The sequence below is a fragment of the Siphateles boraxobius genome, unplaced genomic scaffold (genome assembly GCF_051911475.1).
Source record: "Siphateles boraxobius isolate OS27281-9 unplaced genomic scaffold, OSU_SipBor_1 25, whole genome shotgun sequence".
Classification (NCBI taxonomy): Eukaryota; Metazoa; Chordata; class Actinopteri; order Cypriniformes; family Leuciscidae; genus Siphateles; species Siphateles boraxobius.
This window is the reverse complement of record NW_027508866.1, coordinates 11,797,410-11,809,726: the sequence shown is the minus strand read 5'-3', so window position 1 is coordinate 11,809,726 and position 12,317 is coordinate 11,797,410. Positions and strand designations below refer to the sequence as shown.

Below are 12,317 nucleotides of genomic sequence, written 5' to 3'. Positions count from 1 at the left end.
TTTTGGGGTGAACTGTCCCTTTAAGTGTATGTTGCAGTGCTTGCAAAAAGTGTTCACATTACCTTATGTGACACAAGCATGTGCCTCTAACCCCTGTTGTGGGGCGTGGGCCTGCAGAAACATCTGTGTCCAACAAGCCCCAGATGTGTCCGTTAAGGGAAGGGTCCAACTGTTTGTTAGGAGCGTGGATGCTTTTCATCCCTGGGTGGCGTGTGGGTGCGAGTGTTATCTGCTAAGCCAGCCACAAGAAGTTCAGGGGGTTGTGAATCAGGGATGTGTGTGTGCATCTGAATAAAGATGAAATAATACAAAACGTGTCAGTATATGGATGGTGAGAGTGCATAGAAAGGGGAGAAGGTAAAAGGAGAAATACACAGATTAAAAGAGAGAAATGAGAGAGGGAGATAAACAGAGGGTGTGGGGGAGACGGCAGTCTGTGGTAAGGTAGATCATGTGGAGTCAGCGGTGTGGAGTCAGTTTGGAAACCAGAGAAGCCCACCGCCTCTCCACTTCAGATTTATCATACTTTCACCCGGCAGACACTCTGACTGCACAATTATGAAGATCTGCAGATCTATGACCTCTCATCACGAGGGGGCTTGGAAATCAAATCCACAGGGAGATGTGACAGGACAGACGTCAGTGGATTTCTGCATATATACACAGGATCACACTATTTTTCTTTGGAATGGTTGTGTTTTTGATCACCACTTTTGGGCACTTCAAATTTCCATTGTGTATTCACACTGTTTATTTTTCTCAGAACAAAAATGTATTGCATCATATATTCCACTGTTACTTTTTGCTTGAAAATCGAATTGTTTTTTTTATCTTTAAAAAATGTTTTGTCAACAAAAAAATCATATAGCCTTTCATTTCATAAAAGTCTGAAATATATATAGGCCTATATATTTTTTTTCTCTCTTTTTTTGAATGGCTTAAAACAACCAATCAATAAACATTCAAACTTTGCTTAGACATATAAATGGTGAATTCGGATCCACATACTACTCTTACTATTTCTGCCATAGAAAGATAAGGTAAATAAAAGTAGTAAGAGTGGTGGCCTACGCTAGTATGAGATTCCGAATTCAGCAATAGTCTACCTTCTGTCTGCCGTATTTATATATGTATCTATACCGCCACCTTCAGGACACGATTATAAAGCGCACAGAAAATGTAAAATAATATAAACATTTCTCTAACAAAAATGTTAAATTAAGACAATAGTGGTATACATACTAGCGTCCCCACATTCTCTAACTATTGAATTTACTTTCCCAGTTCGTGATTTCAGGATAATTGTAAAGGATTTTTAAAAGTTTTGACTCCTTAAGAGCTTTTTTAGTCAATTTATTTTAATTAATTCTGCAGAGAGACACTAAATTAGCAAATTAATTAGCTGATCATAACAAATAATAATAATAATTTCTATCACCTTTTCCATCCAGGCCTGGGAAGCAGAATTAGTATGTTGCTAATAACACATCAGTGGGCCTGTAAAATTGAGAGACCAACTCTAAGCAGAAGCCATTTGATTTATAGCAATTTTATTTCATAATAAAACAACTTTGGTTCCATACTTAGTAGGGTTTGAGCATGTTTGTGTAAATAAATGATGTGGACTGGTTTGTTTCAGTAGTAATAGTTCAGTATGCTTTCCTATTGCACATGTGCTGAACAAGGTATTGCATAGGAGCACAAGTATGAGGTAGGCTATACTATACGTACAAAAAATCAACTGAATGATCTACCCAGTTTTTTCCACTGCTAAGCCTCCAAACAAAGTAAACAGATCTACACCAATCGATTTGTTTTTTTCACCAATACATGTTTTTTTGGAGTATAGAATGTTTATCACAACACAGCAATTTACCACCACACCACACAGGACAACAGGCTCATAAAAGCTGAATGGTAGATCAGAGCTAATTGACTGAACTGCTCACGACTCAGATCTGTGCAAATATGAGACCAGTATGAGACTATTGAAAACCTGTTACACTTAAGAAAAGCAGAGATAAGTTTAAAAAAAAAACATCCTAAATTGTATGTCTTATAAAATGTATACATGATCTTTTGCCCTAAACAGAACAAGAACGTATTGCACATCAGTCCAAACTTTAGATAATTACACTTGTAAGGCAGCAATGTACTGATATTTCTTAAACATTAAATCTCCAAATAATACACTTATGCAATTAATTCAGTGCATACAACTAATGAATTCAGAATAACATACAAACCTTGATTTTCATTATTTAATCGTACATTTCTTTAAATAAAATTGCCAGTGATGATTTCATTGTTATATTTGCATTCTAAATTGGACTGGTCTTCTTTCTTACATCTATTTGCATCCAGAATTGTGATTGGTCTTGACTTCATTGCATCGATTTAAACATTTATAGAAGTCTTTCACAGTTAATAAGCCTTAAACCTCAACTTAACGTACCTTAAACTTTAATCCTATTTTGTTGCAGCCTTGCAAGCTACTATTATTTCATTCAAGAAATGCAAACATAGTTTTTGCTGAAATTATTATTACATTATTATTATAAAATATATTTCCCTTTAGAAATTTTAAGTTATATTCCCTTCTATTGTGGTCTTCCCTAAAACCACTATTATCATATACTGCATTTCAGAAAAGAAAGAAAACAGTAAAAAAAATTACTGAAAACATTAATAACAGACTTTTGGCTTGAATAGAGTGCTCTGTTGCACATGTGCTCAGTAGTATCCAGTTCTTAGTTTATCTCCCTGTGTCGGTATGAGGAAAGTAAAGAAACACACAAGGGAATTTTAACTCCCTTTGGATTTATGCTACAGGTGGGTCGTCTGAAGCTTCAGTCCCATCTTCTGATATGAGTGCTTGAGTGTCATTAGAATCCAATGGATGGAAACACCTAAGGATGCTGGAGTGAGACAGAGAGTTAGAATGAATCAGCATAGTTAAATGGTAAGTTCAGCGTTTTACAAGTAAAGCCCTGTTTTAAGATTGTTTCTGATGAAATCGAACGGTTAAGATTAAAATTTGGACACATGCTCCCACCCTCATGTATAACAAATACAAGCAGCAGATGCAAAATGGGAAAGAGGAAATGTAAATGAGGAACTATAGCCTATGTTCACGTAAATACAGAACCATGCTTAAAGGTTAAGCATAACCCAATTCTAAGACCAACTGGTACAACAAGGTGTTTTCCTGACCTAAAATCATATCATACGAAACAAAACTGAGCATAATTTATATCAGAAAGACATTGTCCTTCTACAAAAAAAGTAGGAATGCACAGTAGATTATCTTTACCGCCGTCAAACAATCACATAAAGGTAAAAATATCATAATTTAATAACAATGTCAAATGTAATCTTTAGCAAATCTCAAAATAATTTTTCATATTGTATATGATGTGATGCCTATATCACTTGTAGCATTTAAAGTGCCACTATTTTGCTATTTCAAAGGTTCCAAATTTTGTTTAGGAGGTCTCCTACCTAAGGTTTACATGCATATAAGGTCAAAAAACACCGCAATGTTCTCACAATATGCATTGAACATCACCTCATTTCTCAAAGAGTCTGAAAACGATTTCGCTCTAAACCCCTCCTTTCCGCAAACCTACTCTGATCTGATTGGTCAGATGGCCCAGTCTGTTGTTGCGTGTCGGAAACAAAATGCCTATTACCATATCTGAAATTCAGCTCCGGAGGCTTCATCAGTGCTTGATACACAGTGTTATGAATGATTGCGTAAGATTTTCCATATCAGTTCCCGTGCAAGTCATCATTCTTTGGAAATGCATGCAAAATGAATTTGCACCGCAGAAAAATAGCGCCTTATCTACATGATGAAAACACAAACCAAACACTTCCAGGCCTCAGCTACAAACTGTGCAGACACTTTACATTCACAAACAGCTATATTATACTATGCAAGAAAGGTCATATTCGAAAAAGCATAATAGTGGCACTTTAAAATGGATTGAGTTTAGTTTTTAGTGTTTTATATTTAATTTATTTAGATAAAATTATAGAATTACATAAAAGCGTAGAGTTTTAATATCTGACATGTATCAGCCCTAAAGTGAAAATAATTATTTGCTTTTTGGTATTGGGTAGAATTTTAATATCGGTACTAAAAAGTTACTAGATTTTTTACAAACATAGTGATAAGTGACTAAAGAAGATCTGGCATCTGCCAGTAACAGTATAGCCAAGTAATCTCTGGATCTTAAAAAAAAATTATAATAATTACTCAACATACATTTTATTCCTATTTATGAAGCCTCTTTAAAATGCTTAAATTTGATATAATAATAATAACATGTATTAATTACACGCTTTTCTCATACCCAAAGTGCTATATAATCAGCACTCATTTTAAAGTGCACGGTTTAGACTTTTCAGCATTCTATAAAGATCAGTAACTGGTTATGTTTCAGAGAATCTCTTACCCCAGTAGACTTATGGGAATGAGACAGAGTCCAGCACCCAATAGGAAGACAAAGCCAGGACACCATGCTACAGTTTCCGCATAGATTTTGCTAAAAACCGCAGAGGACACGTTGCTGCTCAGGTTTTCCATAAATGCCACACAGGCAAAGAGCGCTCCTGAGAGGGTAAACAAGGAAAATACATGATTGTCTTTTCAAAGGAAGAATGCATACAGGGTAACAGTGCAAACAAAACTACTTTTAATCTACATTTCACATTAGGATTCTTAAATTTAACACCACTTGCTTTTAAATGCCTTTGCGGTGCATAGCCACACAAAAACACATCTCTTGAGCAGAGTAGAGCTCTTATGACCAGCGTAAATAAGGTGAATGAGGACTTTTGCTTTGGAACAGTGATTTTCAGAGAGCCACTCACCCTGCTCGAAGCTTGAGACGACCTTTGACATCATCGAACGCAGGATGGGGAACGGCATGATGGCAAACATAGCAGGAATCCTTACTGTAAGCAAACACATCAATACTCACATGAACTAAACAAACAAGGCCTCCAAAATTACTGAATTTTCACCTAGTTTTGGATAGCTATAAATGTACAGCTCACATTGACTTTTACTTCATATTGGGTTAATATGTGTAGTTAATTTACAAAAAACAAACAAAAAAAACGGGGTCCAACATGTAGAACAGATCGCTGATAATATTTGATAATGAAATTCATTAACACTTTAGTACAGTTACCAGTGTAATTGTGTTCAGACAGTTATCAAAGAAGTTAATTGAGCAAACTTTAGTATTACTGTACATATAATAATTGCATAAAATGTGATAAGATATGTGAGGTCACTGTAATCCAGGAACAGCTGCTGTTTGCTCTTAATTAATTTTATAAATCCTCACCATAATATCACATATGCAGTGCACCATATATACCACTTTTACAGTCAGTATATTAAGAGCAAAATTGAGCTGTGAGATAGGACACACATATAAAATACTTGATTTGACTCTGACGTCTTATACAACTGTAATTATGTGATTTAATCATTGTTGAAGGTTAAGTCATTTTCGGCTCTAAATGCTTGTTAACCTTACTTCAAACAAAAATGCAAGGCTCTAAAAAAATTGGGATGTAGCAATATTAAAATTCTGGCCAGTACAATAAATTATTTTCATGTTAAGTCCGATAAATAAAACAGATATTAAAATGTTATACTATTTTGTCTAAAAAAACAAAAACACTACAAACTAAAGTAATTTTTTTTAAGTGAAATTAGGCATCACAGCATTTTCATGTAGAACATGAAAAATGGATACTCACTTACTTACTAAATTATTTGTGCTATTTTATTTAGTAATTATTAGTCACTAAATTATTAGTGCTTTTCAAATTGATCATGGGAAAGAAATATACACACATACATATACACTATATAGTGCTATCAAATTGATTTGTATATATATATATATATATATATATATATATTATTATTATTATTATTGCCATAATCAATAAATTTTAGTGTAAAACATTTTTTAGTGTAAACGTGCATGCTCACCAAGGAACATCATAGGCGTAGTCTTTGCGAAAGCCGTCATCAACATGCTTATAGCGATTGACAGCATCCCGATGAGGACGATGGCTGTGTTAGGCAGGCAGAGGGAGAACAAGTACACACCAAGAAAACTAGTGATGAAAATGGAGGTGCTGACCGCTGAGCCATAGCCCACGAGGATCTCGCTCCAGCACAGCGGCTTATTGAGTTCATAAAGTGTGATCGTGGACAAACCCCCGGAATTGACAAAAGATAAGGAGGAAAATGTAACAATCAGCAGCACAAGAACCCATTTTTTTCGACTACTTCCTCCTGAAAACAAGTAGTAGATACTACATGCTAGTTTCTTCAGGGCCTGGCAACAAGCCACAGTCTCTGAACTGTCAATCACCCTGGTTTCCTCGAGAATGAAGATAGCGTATAGCAAGTTAACCACCTGAAATAAGGCTGACGTAAAGAAAGGCCAGTTGAAACCGCTCGCATGCAGGAAGTACCCAGTGGAGATTGACGCCACACCCGCCAACAAGCCGATCATCATGTCCACCACCGCCATGCGAATGGTTTTCTGCTTGTCATCCACGCATAAATCGGCCACGTAGGCGAAGCAGCCACCTAGCATGGTGCTGATACCACCAAAGAGGGCACTTACAAAAGACGCGGCAATGAGGAGATAGAGGTTTAGCTCGAAGAAGGAGACGGCCAGGAATGAAAGCGTGTAGATCAGAGACCCAACGAGGGGCATAATAATGGTGATCCTTCGCCCGCGCTGATCACTGTAGGCCACCAGGAGGAGGGTCACTATGAGACTGGGGATCAAGGAAGACAATTCACTGAACATAGAGAACAGAGAAGCTGCTTTCTGCACCTCCTGAAAAAAAAAGAAGAAGAGCAAAATAAATAAAAGAGATGTGCATACAAAACTCTGTTGCTGATTATGTATCTTATGACGTCTGATACAATTCCTGGTCCAAAAACAGCTATAAAAAAAAGAAAGAAAGAGGAAATGAAACGCAGATGTGTGTGCTTAGGTATCAATGACCAAAACAATACTACAACAGACGGTTCTTTAAAACAGTAACACGTGTTACTCACAGTACACTATATAGTATAAGGGATATACTAAACTAAACCCTGACATGGTGATTGTGACATGGTGAAGACTTTTTTATTTTGCGCTAATGGACATGAAATATTGATTTGAGTTATTAGTTTACTTCTTATTAAGGTATTCACTAACTTATTAGGGTTCTGTCTTTCTATGGGAAGAGAAATTAAACATTTTTCTAAACAGTGTTGCCATGTACACCTAAATGGCAGAGAGCACAAATAAATGCACAGATTTACAAAAGATAATGAATTTATCCCTTCCAATAATTTCTTTACATAGCTTCAAATCAGAGACTTTGTGAAGTCTTACATTCCTAATTATGTCGCTGCTACGCCTATGTATCTGGACTTTCTATACAAGGCTTTTATGGGGGAAATTAAATCTTCAAGGGAAGAGGAACTTGCGGTGGAAATTCCTTGAATATTGGGAACAGAGTCCTGAACTTGTCCACAGATGTTCCATTAATGTAAGACGTTGTCTTATTCAGTTTAAAGTGCTTCATAAGCTTCATTATTTCAAGTGTAAATTGAATAAAATATTTCCAGAAGTGTCATTATGTGACAAATGTAAATTTTTAGATGCCAGCCTGTGTTATTGCTATTTTTTTCAAAATTACAACGTTTTTGGAACAACATTTTCCAGTTTTTTTTTTAGATACTTTGGATATGCGTTTTAAACTAAATCCTATATTAATTATATTTTAAATTTCTGAAGAATTTTTGAGACTTTTTTACAACAACAGTTTTTTTATATGGGTTAATCTCTGCCAAAAAACTTTTATTTTGGAAGAAAAAGGAAGTTCCTACTCTTAAAATATGGCTGACAGAGTTGACGGGTACACTACATTTAGAAAGAATTAGGTAGAAGAACAACATTTTGCTGTTCAAGAAGAACAAGAAAAAGTTTGGTTCCATTTTATTTATTTTCTGCAAGCTTGTGATTAATATGTTTATTGTGCCCTCATTACCTGCTATAGCACGTTTAGGTTGGATGGTTTGATGTGTTTTCTGTCTGGTTAGTCGACACCCCCCCCCCCCTAATTTATTTAAATTTTCTGTTCAATTATTATTACCTTTATGTATTTTTTTTCATGCATATTTGTTAGAATGTGTGTTATTTGTTTGCATTAAAAAAGTGCAATTACAAATGTTCTGTTAAAACACCAAATAAAAACATTTAAACACAAAAGATAATGAATTTAAATTAACATTTATTTTAACCAAATTTTATTTTTGGTCTCATGAATGTCATAGGATAACAATGGATAAAAACAATAACAATCAGATAATACCAAATCAGAGAAAGAAAGATAGGGTATTTTTCTAGATATACATTTCATAAGAAAAGTTAAAAAACATTAATCGAGTCTGACAAAACAAGCCCAAAATCAGAGTTGGGTGTAATGCATTACTAATTTTATTACAGTTACTGTAATTTAATTACTTTTCCCTTAAAAAAGTAAAGTGAGGGATTACTCTTCATTTTTCTGTATTTATTACAGTAACTTCTGATGTAAATGCATTAAATACTGTATAGACTATAAAATAATTCTACATAAAATGTCTAATGTTAAAATATATGTTTTTAATGTAACTCTCCCCCTTTAAATACTTTGGTCAGTTCAAAAATATTTTATGCAATTTTATATTATTTATTAAAAATAATGAAAAGTCTGTGCCTATCCTTGTATTGCTCAACTGACTGAGGTTGATATGGGATTTATAAAGTAATTACTAATAATTAATGCAATACTTTTTAGAGAAGGTAATTGGTACATAGAATTCTACTGTTGGAGATGTAATTAGTAGCTATTAATTAATTAATTAATTACTTTTTAATTAATACCCAAGTAAGTATTGGGTAAGTTACCCAAAGTAACTTACCCAATACTGCCTAAAAGAAGTCTCTTGCCTATAGTTAGCCTAAATAAACCAGAAAAACGAATTTATATATAATATATTTATAAATTATAAATAAATATTTATTTAAATATAACCCATATTTATTTTATCTTTAAAAAAATATTTTTTAATTGAAACAGATAATGCGGCGAACCTGTGGAATTGATGTATTCGTCGACTAAAAAAATATATCAGTTACACTTTATTTTAATGTGTCAGTCCCTGTTACAGTGTAATTATACATTTAAGAACTGAGTAATAATAATTAACTGCATGTACTTACTATAGGGTAGGATTAGGGTTTGGTTAAGGACTAGTTGTATGTAATTATGCCTACATAGTTATTATTACCATAGTAATGTAACATGTAACAAGGACACATTAAAATGAAGTGTTAAAAAATATATTGGGACCAGTTAGTTAAAAGCAACTGCTAAAGAATGTTAGTTATGAGAAAAGCTCTAGCAACTCTTGATTTGAAATGTTGCTCTATAATGCAATGATATTCATTTATAAGCATGGCTATCTTAATAATTGTGTCAGATTTTCATGCGACGTGTGTAACCCTACTTACCTCTTGTTGGCTGGTGTGGTTGGCGGAGCATCGGGAAGTGTCGTTGGACACTGGGTAAGATGAGTTTGTGATCTCCAGCCACAGTCTGCGATACACGTATTGCTGTATGAGAGGATACAGCATAAAACTGGCAAACGCGTAAATCGCGACGATCGGCTCGATAAAGTACAGTCTCTTCATAGTGTCGATGATGTGTGCTGCAAAGCCAAGATGAACACAGACAATCATCAGTCCACATGATCAGACTAATTGTAGCCCAACATAATTGGTTAACCTCTTAAACTGGTTACGTTAACCATCAACCTCCTAGCATCATGACAGGACAAATAAAACTGTCAACTGCTGAACACCTTGGACTGTCACCAGTCTAGTTTACTTACGAACAATGCAAACAGATTTAGGACGTATATCTTCATTAATATAAGTGCAACAGAAGTTCCTTTCTTCTGCTGAGACAATTTGCAAGCGTTGTGACAGTTATACAATGTTGTCTGTTTTGACATGACTGATCGCAATACATTATGAAACGCCGGATTCCTGCCCTTGAGATTTTGATTGGTTAGTTGAAATCCAAGTCATTGTCTTTGGATGGTGAAGCTGCCAATCACCCCAGAAGGGCGGGAAGAGTCGTGAAAATTTTGGACCCTTTGAATCTGCAGTTTTGTTTTGCACCTTTTGTAAAATAATGAATTCACTTATTTATGTTTTGCTTTATTTATTTATTTATATTTTAACAGATTAACATAGGCAAATTTGTTGTGTTATTACAAAACTTATGCATTCGTGTGATTCTTGCTCATGTACAAGCATTGATTGTGTCCCAGTCCTCCAGATAGTTTTTAAAACAAAATAAAGCAGAAATATATATATATATATATGGTAACATTGAGTAGGCGTACGTAATGGGAGTGGTCAACATGACTGAACTGGTTAATCTGGACGTGGATTGTTTTTTTAAATAAATGCTTTAACTAGTTTTAATCTGAAGAGGGCGCCTCAAGGCTCATAATTACCGATTGTGGTCTATAACTACAATCAACTGATAAATGTCCTACCAGCTTTTTTTTCTTTTCTTTTTTTTTCTCGTCGCATTTAAAGAAACGGAAGTTGCCAGAGGGAGGGGAACAATGAATTGAATAAAGATGTGCACAGCACAAACAAATCATTTATAATAAATAAATGACTTGGAGTCATATTCTTTTTGGGGAAAAATAAACTAAGAATGGTCAGTTTTGATTTAATTGTGACTTTAATTATCACAAAAATGATATTTGATAGAGGATATGAGCTGTACCAATTCACAGGCTGCAGCCTTCAGACGATGCAGCCTATGCTGTTTCCTACATCACATGACACAAATGTGACCAATCAGCAGTCAGCCTGAGGCCCCGGAAACGGTTTGGGACGTTACTAGTTCTCAAGTTGTCGAGTTGTCCTTTCTAGGTTGCGGTTGTATTTCTGAGCTTGAACTACCTGACCCGCTGATCATTTTGTTTCTAACCGTATAGCTACTATCACCACCAACCGGGGGAAGACAGACACAACTCTGACAGGTACTCTCTTCTTTATCAAGCATCCTCATAAATGCATAATAAATACTGACATATTGTTACATCTGTAGCTTCAACGTAGAAACGAACACATTACCGCGCTGTGATCAGTAAAATGTCAGATGATATGGTTTAAAAACGCGATGGAGAGCTAGCCAGCTAACTGTAGCCGTTAGGGCTGGTCGTGATAAAGGCTTTTAGCGCTGTCAGTCTGTCTTAACTGTTGATTTTGACAGACCCATGGCCGGCAGGAACTGATCTTCTTCAGTCTAACGCTAGTTATCATACGGATGACAATTAACATCTTGTGCACTAACCTTCAGCCACATACTGAGACAGTGGCCCAAGGTTAGAGAGTCTGTATGTGTTGGAATTGTAAACATGTTCATAGATTTAGGCTGCAAATCTGATTGTATGTGGCGTGGCATTGTGATGAGTACCTGTCATCTTCCGTTTCTGCATGGTTTGTTTCATTTGAGTCGGACATTTTAGCTCGTTGCTTCGGCTTTGAAGGGATTTGTGTTCATGTTACATCCCATGTTGTCGTGTTGACAGCACAACTAACATGTTTTTGTTAGTATCGTGTTGTCTTTCTTCCCAATATGCGTTGAAAATGCATGATCTTTATAGCAAGCGTCTGTGTTTTAGCAAGAAGAATATCGTAAGCACGAACTGTGTAGTCCTCTCAGTTTATTTCCTTCCTCTTGTTTTAATGATTTATGACAGGATGCAGTCATAAAACACACTGAATTATGTTTTCGTGGTTGCATGATGCGACATTTGATGCACCTGCAGGCGGTTTGAGGGTTCGAATGTTTACCAGACCCTTGCGGTGTTTTCTTCATATGGTATGTTTTCAAAGGAAATGCAATTTTTTTTCTTATTCAGGACTGAAACAGGTTGTGTCGAGCCATGGCATTCAGTAAAGGTTATCGTATTTATCATAAGCTGGATCCACCTCCATACAGTGTGATCGTGGAGACCAGAAATCGAGAGGAATGCCTGATGTTTGAGTCTGGAGCCGTGGCTGTACTGTGTAAGACTGTCCTCACACCCTTTATAATACTTACTTTTTATTTATTTTAAATCTAAAAATAATAAACCTTTTTAAAAGTTGGATGTCCATTGATTCCCAGAATTTCCTAGGTGCGAGAGAAACAAATGCCTT

At 35.3% G+C, this 12,317-nt stretch overlaps 2 protein-coding genes across 14 annotated transcripts in view; one reads left to right on the top strand and one right to left on the bottom strand.

Moving 5' to 3' along the window:
• Window positions 1-1,533: 1,533 nt before the first annotated feature.
• On the bottom strand, window positions 1,534-10,127 carry LOC143749935 (lysosomal proton-coupled steroid conjugate and bile acid symporter SLC46A3). The gene is made up of 6 exons (XM_077242656.1): window positions 9,980-10,127; window positions 9,600-9,796; window positions 6,020-6,884; window positions 4,879-4,962; window positions 4,461-4,617; window positions 1,534-2,918 (listed from the first exon to the last, which is right to left on the bottom strand). The coding sequence occupies exons 2-6, from the start codon at window positions 9,777-9,779 to the stop codon at window positions 2,822-2,824; spliced, it is 1,383 nt and encodes a 460-aa protein (XP_077098771.1). The 5' UTR covers window positions 9,780-9,796; window positions 9,980-10,127; the 3' UTR covers window positions 1,534-2,821.
• A 909-nt stretch (window positions 10,128-11,036) lies between these two features.
• The window catches only part of synj1 (synaptojanin 1), a 41,701-nt gene continuing 40,420 nt past the window's right edge, over window positions 11,037-12,317 (top strand). For all 13 annotated transcript variants that reach the window (XM_077242632.1, XM_077242637.1, XM_077242633.1 and 10 more), the window contains exons 1-2: window positions 11,037-11,152; window positions 12,038-12,185. In XM_077242632.1, coding sequence (XP_077098747.1) covers window positions 12,062-12,185 — 124 coding nt within the window. In that variant the 5' untranslated portion in view covers window positions 11,037-11,152; window positions 12,038-12,061. The remainder of the gene's footprint in view (window positions 11,153-12,037; window positions 12,186-12,317) is intronic.